Source organism: Crassostrea angulata, chromosome 4 (assembly GCF_025612915.1).
Source record: "Crassostrea angulata isolate pt1a10 chromosome 4, ASM2561291v2, whole genome shotgun sequence".
Lineage (NCBI taxonomy): Eukaryota > Metazoa > Mollusca > Bivalvia > Ostreida > Ostreidae > Magallana > Magallana angulata.
In genome coordinates this window covers 30,126,624-30,142,754 of record NC_069114.1, presented here as the reverse complement: position 1 = coordinate 30,142,754, position 16,131 = coordinate 30,126,624, and the positions used below count along the sequence as shown (strand labels likewise).

The window sequence follows — 16,131 nt, the reverse complement described above, 5'->3', positions numbered from 1 at the left end:
TGTTTGGGTAAATTCCGGGTTATCATAACATCTTTATCTGAATGATACATGTAGATGGTAAAGTTAAGCCTCTTGATCATCCTCAAAAATTTTCGTCTTTCACCAAAAGTGCCCTCCCTTGCTGCTGGTCCTGTCTTAGCTACCCCCCTGAACTCCCAGTCAAAACAGGCAGCTCTAAATGGCCTTTCTTCCATGATGTTGCAGTATGTTGACTGTTTCCTAAAATAATTTTTTTTCATCTTTTATTTCTTTAATTTTAATCATTAAGACACAAAAAAACTGAAAAAAAATAATATAATGACAATTAAACTGATAGATATAAAAGAAATCTATTTTAAATGTATCGCAGTAGATATTCAGTTGAATGATATTAGAATATTTTTCAGGAAAAAATTGCAATGTCAATTTAAGGAGGCTGACTTGCGTTGTTTTGCGTATAAAAAAACTACAATAGCAAAACTTTTTATTTTTTAACAATGTGTTATACCACAGGTACCAAGCTCGTTTTTAACATTAATTTCAATGTACATTTGTAACTTTAAAACGGGCTTGGTCCCTGTGTGCTATACACATGGTAACTCTTGTTCGTGCAGAGTTTCGTAAAAATCTACCATGTGGTTCTTTTAGGGACCATCTAGAATTAAAAAAGGGTCATCTCATGATATCAAAATTTATTTAGGAAGGATCACCCATTGAATCACAAAAAATCAGCGGGTAAAAAATCTTTTGAACAGGTCTAAAAAATTATCTTTATTTTTTTATTGTGTTTAATTTTATAAACGATACCAACGACAAATTCTAACAATTAAGGCGTAACTACTGAGAATTTTACACGAATGTGCAAGAATGAAAACTTGAATACCACGCAGCATGTAATTTCCTCATGCACGACCTTTTTGCAAAGGGAGAGTACAGTGTATGTATTGTTTCCTATGTCGCTTATAAATAACGCGAGATCTAGCAAGGTGTAAATTCTTAAGCCGGGTGTAAAAGAGAAATGTGACATCACAATGCAATACTTGTTTACAAGTGCACCAATCTGATTATAATCAGATCCTCGATCCGCTCCTTGTTTTTCTATTGTGGAGAGAGAGAGAGAGAGAGAGAGAGAGAGAGAGAGAGAGAGAGTGTAAAACTTCAACATTTCTAACGTTATTCAGCTTATGGTGCCTGACATCAGAATCTTTATGTGTGTCACGTTGAAATTAACAAATCAACCATTCTACTTTCGTTTTCTTCAATGCACTCATGTACAAACAGCTAGGTTGAAGCTTTTATAAAGTTCTCTTTTATTTTAACATCATTTGAAAAATAATTAAGTAATAGACATACTGAATAAATCTCAGGTTTGACATATTATAACAATGATATAGCCTATATAGGCCTAGACTTTTAAAATTACTATTATTACAAGCTATTACTCACTTTGCTGGTTCAGCCATATCGCGGTTCGATCAACTTGCCCGACGCTCCAATTCGCACCCTACCAATTTTTCAATTCATTGAGCAATGATAGATCTGTTTATTTATTTAAATAGATAGCATTTTTGATCAAATAAAATAATAAAAATTACTTATATATGGAGAGCCGCCGCTAGGCGTCGCGTCGCTCGATGCAAACTTCCTTTGCTTTCGATGAACATGGGCTGGTATCGAGAACGTTTCGGGTCACTGGGTGGTTAATACGGCATGTATTATAGCATTGAATCATGATTTTTTGAAGTGTAACGCGCGTTAGCGGCGCGTTATGAAAATTTGTATGCAAGCATCGCTGCAATTATTAGACTGTATACTTTAAAAAAATCATGATTTAATGCTTATATTTACATTATTTTAACTTCATGCCTTGTCTGAAAATGTGATTTATACCTTAAAATTCCTATCTTTTCCTAAGGGTAAGTTCATATTAATGGAAGAGCCACAGTAACTGCCGCAAGCGTGAACTTTGATTTTTGCTTGTGACGTTGCAGTTAACAGCGTTCAACGTTTGTGACGTCATAATAAAACTCGTCAATTTAACCTTTAAGTACCTTGTGTGCATAACAGTGTTATAACTGCCGTAGCTTTCAACACACTTTACAAGCTAAAAATATGTGGAATGTAAATATTTAAGCATTGAATCATTATTTTTTGAAAGATATAGTCTCATAACTGCAGCGGTGTGTGCATAAAAATTGAGTAACGCGCGCTGGCGCGTTATGAAAATTTGTATGCACACACCGCTGCAGTTATGAGACTATATTTTTCAAAAAATAATGATTTAATGCATATATTTACATTTTTTTAACTTCTTGCCTTGTCTGAAAATGTGATTTATACGTCAAAATTTCCGTTTTATCCTAAGGGTAAGTTCAAATTAATGGAAGAGCCACTGTAACAGCCACAAGCGTGAACATTGATTCTCGCTTATGATGTTGCATTTTACAGCGTTCAACGTTTGTGACGTTATAATAAAACTAACCTTTAAGTACCGTACCCTGTGTGTGTTACGGTCTTATAACTGCAGTGTCTTTTCACACACTTGACATGCAAAAAATATTTGGAATGTAAATATACATATGTACACATATAAAGTATAGGGAGAAGTCATTGGATCATTTTGTGACCTATATCTCGCCAGAGACCGATAGGCAAAGGGGATACATTGTTGAAAATAAACTGTGAACTGACACCCCCCCCCCTTGAAATCCAAGATGGCGAGTGTCCTCCCTTTACTTTTTTTAATGTACATACATGTATGATACACATTTTTTTAAAACAACGACAAAGGGCGATTTTAACGGCGGATTTTATTTCGATACCATAGAACATATATATTGAATGACCATTCACGTATTTTTTTTTATTCGGGAAAAAATTTTGATAAATTTCAGTGTCTGACAACCGAGCCCCCCCCCCCATGACTTCGAATTCGTAAAGTTATATGCAAGATGCAGGGCTCACATTTCTATTTCATGTACAAACAATGCTCGGTCCTTATTTTTGTTTACATTTTAAAAATACCAGTAAAAAATCTTTTTCAACCTGCTTTGTCTATGTTGTTATTCATTTTTAGCATAAATAAACAGTTTCTAGCGTTTAACACATTCATTTTAGGTCTAAAACTGGAAATTCAAAATGTAAACAAAAGCTTTGTTTACAAAGCAAAGAATTGTAAGCTCTTTAACTCGCTTATAATTCAACGAACGTCACTCAAATTTTGTTTGCCTATTAAAGATGCCTTACTGATGCGTTGAAAATATTAGACGCGGAAAAATAATTTTTGACCAAAATCTTGACCATGCCCCTTTAAAATTATCTGTTATTTTTATTTCCTTATAATCAATACAATTCGTATGACATATCATCATTTTGTTGTTGGGTATATACATTAAGTGGCATAAGTACTACAATCTTCATATAGATTTTTAGTAACATCCATGCTTTTATTTTCCATGGTAGGTTCTTTATATTTACATTCAACATATTTTTTGCTTATGAACTTATCCTTATGATAAAATAGGAATAAGGTATACATGCGCGGATCAATAAAAAAAATTCAGGGGGTGTCCGATAATTTTGTTTTCCAGAGTGGATGGATGATGGGTCCGGGGCCTATTTTGGGAATTTTACTATCTTATTTTGATAATTTGAATTTTCTGGGGGCGAGAGCGGAGGTCCAGTTGAAAAAAAGAGGGTTTCAGAATACCCCCAAATGACTTTATTAATGATTTCGTAAATTTAAAAAAAACTGAACTTTATTTATTTTACAACGATTGATAAACAAGTTCTACAACTTATATTAATATCTCTCGTTGGCAGGGATGTTAGCGCGAGGGAGTCATTAATGTGGGAAGAAGCCGGAGAACCCGTAAATAGAGTTATATGCTTATATAGCATGAAACTGTTTCAAGCTATTGGTCCGATTTCATATCAAATTTTGTGTTCGCTTTTAAACGATGAATATGCTAAGTACGTGTGAAATAATAGACATTGCAGTAGTGTTTCCGGTCAATAATTAAGCCATATATTTGAATGAAAATATATATATATATATATATATATATATATATATATATATATATATATATATATATATATATATATATATATATATACAGAATTTGTTTACAAAACAAACGATATAAAAGGCGGATGTGTTACTAATTGTAGTATTACGACTACGACATCGCAAAATCAAAAATTTTGGCAAATCAAAAATTAACTTTTGTTCACTAATATTTCTGAAAAGCGTTTTGTATACAATCGATGCGTAACCATGCGGGTTGAATAAACCCAATCATTTGGGGACGAATTCAAACGGTCTCCCTTTCTAAGCATTCCCATGATTCATTTGGGTGGGGGTTTTTTTGGGTTTTTTTGTGGGGTTTTTTTTTTGTTTCTTTTTTTTTGTGTTCCCATAAAGAAATTATTTTTATTTATTTTGAATAATTCTAACTTTGAAAGGAGACCGATTATGCTGGTGTAAAGTGGTGAAAGTCCATAACTTTTACGATTTCTCCCGATTCCTCTTTGTACGCCATCTAGCGTTAATCCAGTGCGTGACTGTTAGTTTTGCATCGGTGATCGTTTGTCTTGCAACGATGTCTTTTGATTTTTACAAAAGAGGCTGTTGGTTTTGTTTTAAGCTGGCTTGTTCTGTATTTAGCTTGTTTTAAAAAATAATTTGTTTGTTTTGCATTAATGTTTCTTTTCTTCTTTTTTTTTTACCATTTCCGCAGCCCATATATACATGTATGAATATAAATCTTGGCTTCCAAATGAGCGAATGGAAATCGGCAGCAATAAAAAGTCTTGTTTCGCCGAAAACGGAATCGATTTATTGGTTTGGGTTTTTCAGTAGAATATTTTATTATCTTTTTGATTGTAGCATTAATTTTATTAAACATATCAATGAAGCGGATCAGTGCTGATCCTTATCAAGTTTGCTTGTGTTCATGTGCCGCCATAGGACTTAAGGTATCCGATCCATAATAGCCTCAGATTCAATGAATTTGGATGCATAACAGCTATGTATGGGCTGTATACTCAGTATACTTGAACATAATTTTCCTATTTAAGTATCAATATGTAAGAGTGGAATGTGTCCTTTTTAATGACCTTTTCTTTTTTTGAAGAGTTGTCCCCCTTTGCTAATATTCTATAAAAATTAATTCTAAAACAATCTACACGGTATAAAATTTAATTTCAATATTTTTTGTATTCCTTATGATAAAATACATCTTTCCACCGAAGCATTTTTTGATATTCCTAGTAATTACTTTTTTATTTACAAAAATGTGATAGATTCCATAGACCTTAATGCAATCTTCATTAATTAATTACTGCTTAATCAATAATATTTTTGAAAATTTCTCTCGGTAAATCTTTTTCTACTCGTAAATGCTTCAAATAAATATCAAAGTATTTAATACATGATGGATATTCAAGGTTGGAAAAATTTGGTCCTAATATGGATCGGATACCTTAACAAGAAACATGCACTCTATTTTAAGAAAATATAATCCTTTTTTTTATTTGAGGGTATTTTTCTATATTTTTATACACAACTCTTCTTATAAAGGAGGTCAATACAGTTTTGTAAATGGCCACGACCATCGAGCCCTCTTTAAAAGATTTCTTCGGTATGATAAAATACAATGTACCTATTTACTGACAATGAGAACGACAGCAAGTTTGTTGTCCCTCGAGACAGCAACTATTTCATGAGGCAGAACCGAGGGAAGAACATTGTAGTTGCTGTCGAGGGGGACAATAAACTTGCTACCGTTCTCATAGTCAATGAATAGGTATATAAATTATAATATAATTTACGATTCATATTAATTGTTCCATTTCTTGTGTTTTCTAAAAATGCCAATTTTCAGGGGGGGGGGGGAATGAAATGAAATGATATCTTGCTAAACATTTACATAATATTTTCATAAATGAAAAAAAAATGTATTTGCTGATTGTACATAATTTTAAAAATAGTTTCATTTAGAGTATTGGTATAATGTTGCAGCAGTGTCTAGATTATTTGGTTATAGAACATCCAACTTCTATTAACGCATGTTGAGGAAAAGAATCGAATCACTGAGTTTAAAAATAGCTAACCGTATTTAATTCCTTTCTTGCTACTCTTGATTAATACATGCAGTGTGGTAAATAATTACCTTTGGCTTTTGTCATTATTTTTTCATCAATATATTGACCAGATCCAGCATCACTTATTGCATAGAATCGGAAGGAATATGCAGACTTCGGTTTTAGACCGGAGTACTTCACTTCTATAACTCTAGGTCCGCCATCTGTTAATTCTTAAGCGATAAAAAAAGGAAATTACATGCCTGCAGAGAAAAGAATAATATAACTCAATCACAATCTCTTATTTATAATTTTTATAAACAACCTTATGTTTATCATATTCAACTTGATTTATCATAAAAATATAGTTGCAGTTCTTGGCGGCAGTCATAATTTAGCCTTTACTGTAGAAGGTTAATTAAATAGAGATATTGTGAAATTACGTATTCTTAAGTTGGAACCCACCTATTCTGCGGAACTATGAAAAATCTCATTCTAGCCACCACAGAATATTGGAGAATTGCAAGATACATTGGTTAACCGGTATATCATAATAAGATTTTAAAGCTAATAAAATTTCAACTACTGAATAACTGATTAATTTTTTGAAAGGAACATGTAATTCTCGTTTCTTACCTATTGGATAGTTTTTATATTTCAGTTCCCTCTGGAATGGTTTGACAACAAGAAGTTTGAGTGTAGATCCATCATCTCTCCGGAATGACAATTGGAATCTGACCAAGTCTGGTGTGACTTCTATTACCGAAATAACAGGTGCCTTTGGTAAGAGTCTGACTATAATTCGAAACAAGAAATGCATTAGGGATTTTTTTTTTGGACATACATACAAGTACGTCATCTCCTAGTACGGCTCTTTGTCCAAATATTGTTCCTTTTGTTGATGAGAGAACATTTTACAGTTTGACCGCTGTTTACTATCTACGGCCAAAGTGTGACTCCGGACCGTGGCCATCTTGGGCAGTGGCGTCAGACGATGGTTGGATGCAAAAACAATTAAAGGTTTATCTACACTGGAAGCATGGACTTCATCAACAGTATATTTCGATATACTATAATGCAGAAATGGGTGCAAAATTATATAGATAACATTGAACCATGCTCCTGCAATCAGATTAAAATCAGACCTCTACATTATCCTGCATATAAACTTGCATTTAGTGGTTTAACAAGTCTTATTTTTAATAGATTGATGTAACAAACCCGGTTTCCGTGTGGTAGGTGATATTGTAGTAGTTCGGGTCGGTGGAGTATATACGGTGGTTGTAGACGGTCGACTGGTGGTAGTGGTAGACTGCCATGGGATTGTAGTCGTTAGATTCTCGTCTCTGGTAGTGGTTGTATCTACAGTGGTAGGCGGTTCTGTGGTAGAAGAAGTAACATTATCCACAGTGGTAGATGGTTCTGAGCTTGTGGTTCTTTCTGTGGTGGTGGTGGTGGTGGCAACAGTCCCATTATCCACAGTGGTAAATGGTTCTGAGGTTGTGGTTCTTTCTGTGGTGGTGGTGGTGGCAGCAGTCGTTCGTACGGTGGGTCTAGGAGTGGAAGTGGTATTTGGTATTCTGGAAGTTGTACCACTGCCGTCGGTACATTGTTGACACGACTTCCGACAATTTCTCGCCATCCATCTCGGATTGACAGTACATTCTCCCCTCACTGCCCAGTCGTCACACTTCTTGTCGGGTTGCCTGTTTGAGCACCCAGCTATCGTAAAGGATAAGAAATGGAATGCAAGAACTAGAAAACTGTTTTTGATCCAAGGAAGTTAATTTTATTTAAACGTTTATGAGAATTTTATTTCGAGGCCATTGTAAAAAGATATCAGTCATCTTTTTATAATTTTTTACATTATTCTTTTCTACAACGTCAGATTAAATTTAAGGAAACGAGTAATGTGTTTGATCCTTTCTGCAGAAGGTAGAAGAAACAGTGTGTTGAAAGCCTACTTCCGGTGGAATCGTTGCTACTGCCACAGACTCCACATGCCTTTTTACAGTTCTGTGACATCCATACTTTGTTGGCCACACAGTCTCCAAGCTCTTTCCAGCTTTTACACTTGTCATCGGGAAAAGCATTCACACACTGGGCTCCAACCACTGATTCAAAAATACACAAAGGCTTTTGGATTAGAAAACAGAAAGCTTTCAATACTTAGTCTAGCTTTCACGCGAGAAAATACATAGATCAAAGAGGTCGTTAAATTTTTTAGTTATAAAAACAACGAAAAGTTTAATGTCAAGATGGTGCGATTAGTAGTCCAATAATATTCGTGGATGTTCGACATAACGGATAAAATCAGAATCTAAAATGTAACCTTTATCGGCGGCCATTGCGTCACTGCACACTCCACACGCCCGCGCACACTTGGATTTCATGTACCTAGGGTTTCTGTCGCACTCCCCCTGTTTGGCCCACACACTGCACGACCAATCCTTGTCCTGATTCCTACAGACTTATAAACAATGGTTTGCTGTGCTTTAGATTGGATTTTGAGTTTTTTATGATGTTATAATACATTTTTAAAAGCTTGATTGAAAAGCTCATTTTGTGATTAAAAGATGCTATACTGACTAAAGGTCTTGGATATAGTTATACAGATGTATATGATTGTACAATATAATTTAGAATTTAATCTATGATACAATTTTGTTTAATGATCACATACATGAGAGGGTTGGTATATTCAAGATACAGGAAGGAAAAGGTTTAAGTGTAAATTAAAGTCTTTTTCACAGCTGACTAAACCTACACTGAAATTGTGGAGCTTTGCCTTCTTCGCAGTCTGACGACCCGTCCGGACAAACACATCGACAATTCTGGTCAACATAGCCGCCATCTCTACATCGTATATTTCTACTGCAGTGTCTATCTAAAACCACCAAGAACAATTAATGGTTAAATTACATGGAGAGCTTTAAGTTATCGTCATCGTTTTAACCAAATTGAATCAATTTTTGCAGACATGTATCATCAATTTGTTTTTCAAGGATAAAAAGTCAAACAATCGTAGAGGAGCTAATTATTATATAGAAAATATAATTATACTTTCAAAAATAGTGTAGAGATCAGGCCCGGCAAACCCATCTCTTGCTATAGACGTGCATGTTCAGATATATACTTGGAAACTCTCTGTAGCTTCCGGTCTGGAAAAAAATTGGATGGACGAACTGGGGTTTTCAGACCGGAAGTTACAAACCGGAAGCTACTTGGAAACTTACTACAATGATACATATTGCTAACAGTGGCTATATCGGTGAAGGACAACTCCTTGGAATACACGCGTCCTATATCCGGTTCCTGTGATCTGTACTGAGGCTGCGTCTCTATAGTTTTTGATCGCCCATCAACAGAAAATGCCTACGGACGAGGAGAGAAAGGAAAACATTTAAACGTACCTGTGTTTACTTCACAGTAACTAATATTGTACAGCATGTATCATTTCATTCATGAATTCATTCATATTTCATGTACATTCATTCATTAATTGATGGTTTAAGAGTTCATAACTTTCTGATGTGATACGTTGGTTGTTGCATAGATCTGCAGCTACAGAGATATCTTAGCTGTTTTCTTTTTATGTAAAATTTAATACCAATTCATGTGCTCAACTTTAAGTGTCATTTATTTCATATTCAGATATATATAAATTGTCTATTCATAAAGCTGAATTTTTTATTAATATTGTGTTAAAGCAATAAGTAAACCTGAATACACCGTTTTACAAATTTCTATAATATTTTATAGTCGATAAAATGTGGTCCTGTGAATTTGGAATTTACCGGGTGGCAGTAAATACCAAAGTTACAATATGACAACGACAAAATTGTTGCTGCCATCCGGTAAAGGGGCCTTATTATTATACATATAGATTGATCAAGCCCGACCGTGTTTGGTCACCTAATAATATTCAAAAAATAATTAACCTATTACCTATATTTACATAATTTTCAGCAATTCTATCAATTGAATATTATATTATCATTACTGTTGAACTGCAGTAGAATATACGTTACAAAATCGATTTCTAATAATCATAACCAAAGACAAAAGCACTGGAAAATGTAAATTTTGATTTACACATTACAGTGAAAGAAAGTGTAAAGTATCCGATGTTTTCAACTTAAAACTTTTTAAAGTTAACGTAATTGTGAAATGGAAGCATAATTTCTTACCGTGATTCCGTAATGCATGACAGAGGAAAATTCGTAAGAAATATTAAAATTGTTGATTCGGTACTGTGGATACTTCTGAAACCATTGTCGTAGACTTGGGTGTACATTTCCGTAATTGATTCGAATAAACTGGTCCCGAATCGGCCGCTGGTGTTCGTGAACCAAACCAACAGCGTGCCCAATCTCATGAAGATAAAGCCCTTTCTGTAATACAAGAAAGTTTGCCAGTTTACCATCAAATGAAGAAAAAAATGTCGAACTAGGTATTGAAACAATATTAGTTATAAGGTTAAATTTAGTAGCATCGCACTTTTGTAAATCGCTATGGCTACCATTTTGTTGTCTTGGTTATTGAAAAAGAGGAACAGACCTTTACCCTCAGTTGTTAATGATGCTTAATTCCTTTAAACCAAAGCCTTGGGCGATATTACAAGCTTGAAAGGCTTGTGTCTGTTAACAATGCTTTTTTTTTTTTTTTACACAAGACGGGTTACTTTCATCTGCAGAATTCTGCATTGATTCGCTTAAAAATTACAGCATACAAGCATTGTGCACATGGCATTCTGTGCATAATTGCATTAACTATAATTGAATCGGTAACTAACTTAGCAGCTTACGTATCGGCAGCCATTTCTGTCTAGATTCAAAGGCTGTCCTCCACCGACCATGCCTAACTGGGAGTTACAGCTGAAATCAGAACGTTGAAAAATTACAGATGATTTTCATCTCGTTTTGCATTTAAAATGTTTCGTGTATACAATTTTTGCGCTCACCCAAAATTGTCTTGAAACATGACATAGTTATTCTCCCTCTGTCTTTTTCTAAATCGCAGACACGTATACTTTTCCCATTCACGCATGGCGACACGGATTAGATATTTCTCCGAGTTACCTATTACACAAAAAGGGAAAAAAATCTAATCTAATCACAATCTAAAAACATTGGAAATATAGTTGAATTCAAATTCAGTACTCAGCCAATTAGAAACTTTCTTACTGTATGCGCCCCATTTGAATTCGTAAGGTATTTCACCATTGGGCCAACGCAGTACACCCGATCGCACTGCCTTCCGCTTTGTTCTTTCTCTGAAAATTTTGTCTTTCTATATTGATTGGGATTTCTTTTCAATATTCAATTATATTCATCAGTATCAGATATTTTTATATTGATTATTGTCATAATCTTGACCCATAATATCAACAAATATACAGGTGCATGTACATGTATATAATCAATAGATACCTCTCGTTACATATATGCAAGACTTTTACCACAGATTATTTTAATTTTTACGGACATGTCCAATTCGTAAAAAAAATACGCGTAAAAATTCAAATCGCCCTATTTTAAGACAAATTCGTAAAAAAATCACAGCAGTAAAATTACCCGTTATACGGTAGTACATTTCTTTGTTAGGGTACAATGGAAAAAACTTTTGGTACTTGTAACATATAAAGTACATGTACCAATGTTCGTGAAAATTCTAGTATGAATGTTAAGCCATACCTTTCAGGAGAGAATAGAATCTTGTACTGGTCATACGTGAGGTACATGTCTAATTCTGCCAGAATCTTGGAATCAGGAGTCACCAGTTGGTTGCTTATGTTTACATAACCTGTATTAATATATGCCACAAACTTTAATTAATCTTTACGAAATACACATTACTGTACAAAATTACATAAATGTATTTCTGTACAGAATCAGGACTATACATTTGAGCAATAGCTAGGCAATGCACATCGTCGGAAACCCACGGCCAGTCTGGCATACGCTTAGTATGCGTATGCGAGACTGGCCGTGGGTTTCCGACGATGGGCAATGCACTGAGTATTTTGTCTTCTTTTTATATTTTACAAGAAACTTGACAACCAGTTCCTGTAGTGTATGAACGGTCTATATTTGAAGTTTTACGTACGTGTACATGTATTTTATACTTTTGAGGTTAATTTGAGTTGGTAGACTAATTCAAGATCTAGCAACGTTAAAAACAACCCACCACATAGACTGTGCTTGACGACAAAATGTTGGTTCTGTCGAGTGAGTTACTCTCTGGTCGTTACTTAAACAGTATAAGTAGTATTTCTTTGTAAGTTCATGTTGTATTCGAAGGCACAACTTATTAAAACTTTTATTTTAAGAATAAAACGCCGTCTTTAGTAGACCTTACTAGATATGAAGGAAAGAAGCATTGCATAATACCCATACATAACCTTAAAGTACATGTATATACTTTGTACATCGTTACAATTTATTTACTGCAGTTTGTACGGAATACCTGTTTTTCACTTTTTTAAAATCTTTGATGTACATGTACGTGGCCGATTGTATCTACTGAGCGCGCATAGGCACTGTGTCACAGATTGGCAGGTACTAGTAAATGAATGTCTATATGTACAATAGAAATAAAAATGGCACCGGTATTGTATCAAATAAATGACGTAAGACTTAACATGCGTACATGCGTATGCGTCTGTGTTTATACCATTGATGCATGTGAATACTAGATTAGAATAGCTGGCCTTCGCAACGAAAATAAAACAGCCAAAGACACTTTTTGGTGTTTTTGTTCTCAAACTTATATGACTGATATCTGAAGAAAAACTGTATTATGTAATTTCAAATCAAGCCTACAAATATTAATTAAAAGCATGACATTTGATCATACCAAACTCACTTTCGATGACCTTTCGTGCAAAATTCATGTCAAAAACACGCCGTTTCCTAAGGATTACAAGTTGTTATATATTTTTGTAAGTTCATTAGGTGTTTTTAAATTACTATCTTGTTGCTCTGACACCATCAGCATTGGTGTGGAAAGTTATTTGTGAAATTTCTTCTCTTTTTAGGGTCTTTATCACCTTTGTTGTCAGCAATGGTAAACTAGTTTTTGTCTGAACCAGAATTTGTTGAGATTAAAATTTCAAACGCGGTCAAAAACAAAAATTGATGGACCAATCTTTAAATAACGTTACACAACCTTGGTACAGAATTCATTCAACCTTGATCGATAACGATTGCGAATCTGAGCACATTGGTAAAATTCCATTTCTACTATATACCAGAGCCAGTCATTTCATTCTAATCATTGCTGAGAAATGAAATTTCATGCAAGTTTGTTCTTACATGTAATTCGTCTTGGTGTGCAAGATTTGGCGGTTTCATGACGCGATGACAGCAAAACTTTGATCTTTTTTTCTGATGTTAATTGCGTTATCAATTCTTCCACGGTTTTTGTGCGGAAAATTTCTTTTGAAAAATCGTTTTTGTAAATGAGTTTGACATTTCACTCTCATCAAAAAGCATCCGTATGATTATATGTTCAAAGGTTTAAGTTTGGGGTACGACTCATGCAATTATCAGCTGGTGGAGACAGAGGTTCAAGGTTTTGGATAATTACTTATGAATCATTCTCTGTTACTGCATCAGTTAGCCATTTTGTAAGGGAACTCGTAACAATACATTGTATATGTCTATATATTTGCATTTATAGGTAGGTTCGCCATTTGAATTATTTTAACTATGCTTTTTCATAAACAATTTATCTTTGATTGAAATTACTTTACAAGTTTGGAATTAATCTAAATCTATATCTAACTATCTATACACCATTAAAAACAACAACGGCATAACCGATCAAATAATGGAATTTTTGACATGACCGCTTGTATGTTTCATCACCATGTTGTCTTCGCAGGATGACTGACAAAACTGTATTCTTTAAATATCTCCATTTATTACATTTCTTTATATATCAAGTGTAAGATTAGATTTTGATATTTTATCATTATAAAACTTAGATTAAATAACGTTCTGAAATCTATCAAGATGACATCATGCATGCATTACTCATATCTCAGAACTAACTACAAAAATGTACGTCATGATTACATCATACATAAACAAATTTGCCCTTCCTACCTTCTATTCCCCCCATGGACCGGGCTATCAGTTGGTCTATGGTGGCTCCAACAGGGGGCCGCCGCCTGTCTCCCTGGGAAACCACATCACGCACAAAGCTCTACAAATAACGAACACCACTTTTATAAAATCGTAATCGAATACGTCCCAATTACATGATATAATAACACTATAAGAATTGAGAAGAAATTCTGTGTAATCTACCAGTATAATGACAACGGGGACGATACAAGTCTTCATCACTGACGATTAGCGGGATGTCGGGCGGGAACTTCTCTTTTATAACGTGTGAGGTAGGTCTGCCTCGCTTCAGCGGCAGTCAAGCGGAACGTACACGGAGGATTCCTGATCAAATCCCCATCAACAGACCTTCCTGACCCACATGTGCGCTCCAATCCATGTTCTTACTCAATTACGATAAAAGTGCAGCGTTTTTTGTAATGTGTTTTTTTTTTGTGTGCATTTGAAGCAATGTTTGTTTCCGGCAATTACTTTGTTTACAGTGTTCAGTTTATTTACCAAACATCCCACTAGGTGTGTTGTGAACTCTGTGGCATTGATGAATAAAAGCCACGTACGACCTCAGTGGAACTGTTATAGCTATCTTATCGTTCAGGATGACACCGAAGGTTTAGTTCAGGGGATGCCATGCTTGGTTTTTTTTTCTGGAAACTAGAAGCCAAATGATGGGTCAATTCAAATGACTCAGAGCACTGAATCATTACCTAGGAAGTGCATCGGTCGTCATTCTACGACAGGCTAAATGTTGTCTATATTTCAAACCTGATTTGTTCTTTGTGAATTATTCAAGCAAGTCAATGAAAAAATACATATGTATTTCATTCAATTCACCTGCGACTCAAACTTCATAAGATATCTATATTTCCAAATTATTATAATACTGCACTTTCGAATTCGAAATTCATAATGGAATTGCAAGCAACTATGTAGACCTTCAGTCCTGATCAAAGAAGTAAATGTAGAAAATCTGCGGACAGTATTTTTGATACCCTTATAAAAAAATAGTAATTGCCTGCTTTGTCCTATTATTAAATACCAAATCTATCTAGAAAATTAATTCCCGACGAAAAATCGTAACAAGAATTGAAATAGTTTTAAAAACTGTTCCTAAGTAATAAAAAGACTTATTCAATAAAAATTTGTGCATTTTGCTTGCATCATTGTTAACATCAGGCACACCTTATCGTTTTTAAGGGCGGGCCAAAAAAAGGGAAAACACAACCTCTCAGAGTCGTGAAACCCCGAATCCGGAAAGGGGGGGGGGGGGGGGTGTAGCGTACTTTACACATGTACATATAACTTCAAGTCATTGTTAATTTCCTTCATTTCACTTCACTTCTTACATGCCCCCCCCCCCCCCCCCCCTTTAAAAAATGTGGGCGGGCCAACTTCATGTTCATTCACTTTTTTATATGTTAATATCAGAAAACTAGTTGCTGCGAGAAAAAAAGGGGGGGGGGCTGCCTATACATAATCACGCACCAACACATTAAATAGTTACACATTACAGGCACGTAGCACCGTTTTTGAATGTGGGGTTAGTTAGAGGTTAGGGGGCAGGCCCATCTTTAAAAACATTGACAAGCCAAAAGAAAACAATAAAAATCATGGCAAATCATGAAAAAAGACTAATCCTTTGGGGGGAGGGGGAGGGAGGAGTACGCTTATTATTTTAACTCAATTTCAGTTTTTACATGCTCCGAAAAAAAGGAGGGGACAACTCCTTGATAAATCGGATTTTTTAATGTTAATCTAAGAACAAAATGTTTGCTGTGAGAAAAAGTGGGAGAGACAGGTCTCTCTGCCCCCCCCCCCCCCCCCCCCCCATGACAAAAGCTTGCAATAATTGAGTAAACGCATGAATAAGCGTCGCCTCAGAAGTTAAATCAGTCGGTAATTTATCAATTGAAATAAAATAAATAAAATCCCTCGG

General features: G+C 34.8%; 1 protein-coding gene across 2 annotated transcripts; it reads right to left on the bottom strand.

Moving 5' to 3' along the window:
- On the bottom strand, nucleotides 1-14,572 carry LOC128182020 (zinc metalloproteinase nas-15-like). Of its 2 annotated transcripts, XM_052850615.1 has the most exons (16): nucleotides 14,382-14,572; nucleotides 14,178-14,277; nucleotides 11,763-11,871; nucleotides 11,253-11,341; nucleotides 11,030-11,147; nucleotides 10,874-10,943; nucleotides 10,257-10,460; nucleotides 9,303-9,441; nucleotides 8,834-8,953; nucleotides 8,399-8,536; nucleotides 8,031-8,180; nucleotides 7,591-7,788; nucleotides 7,288-7,527; nucleotides 6,703-6,861; nucleotides 6,156-6,299; nucleotides 1-219 (listed from the first exon to the last, which is right to left on the bottom strand). In XM_052850615.1, the coding sequence occupies exons 1-16, from the start codon at nucleotides 14,415-14,417 to the stop codon at nucleotides 140-142; spliced, it is 2,094 nt and encodes a 697-aa protein (XP_052706575.1). In that variant the 5' UTR covers nucleotides 14,418-14,572; the 3' UTR covers nucleotides 1-139. The 2 variants fall into 2 exon arrangements, with proteins under 2 accessions (XP_052706575.1, XP_052706574.1); XM_052850614.1 differs by having other exon boundaries at nucleotides 7,288-7,788; nucleotides 14,382-14,569.
- Nucleotides 14,573-16,131: the final 1,559 nt, after the last annotated feature.

Coding starts and splice junctions, on each gene's coding strand:
- LOC128182020 (XM_052850614.1), bottom strand. CDS start 14,417: ATGAAGACTTGTATCGTCCCCGTTGTCATTATACTG. Junction 9,442..10,256: donor TCATGCATTACGGAATCACG/GTAAGAAATTAT, acceptor CCTCGTCCGTAG/GCATTTTCTGTTGATGGGCG. Junction 8,537..8,833: donor CAAAGCTCCACAATTTCAGT/GTAGGTTTAGTC, acceptor ATTGTTTATAAG/TCTGTAGGAATCAGGACAAG.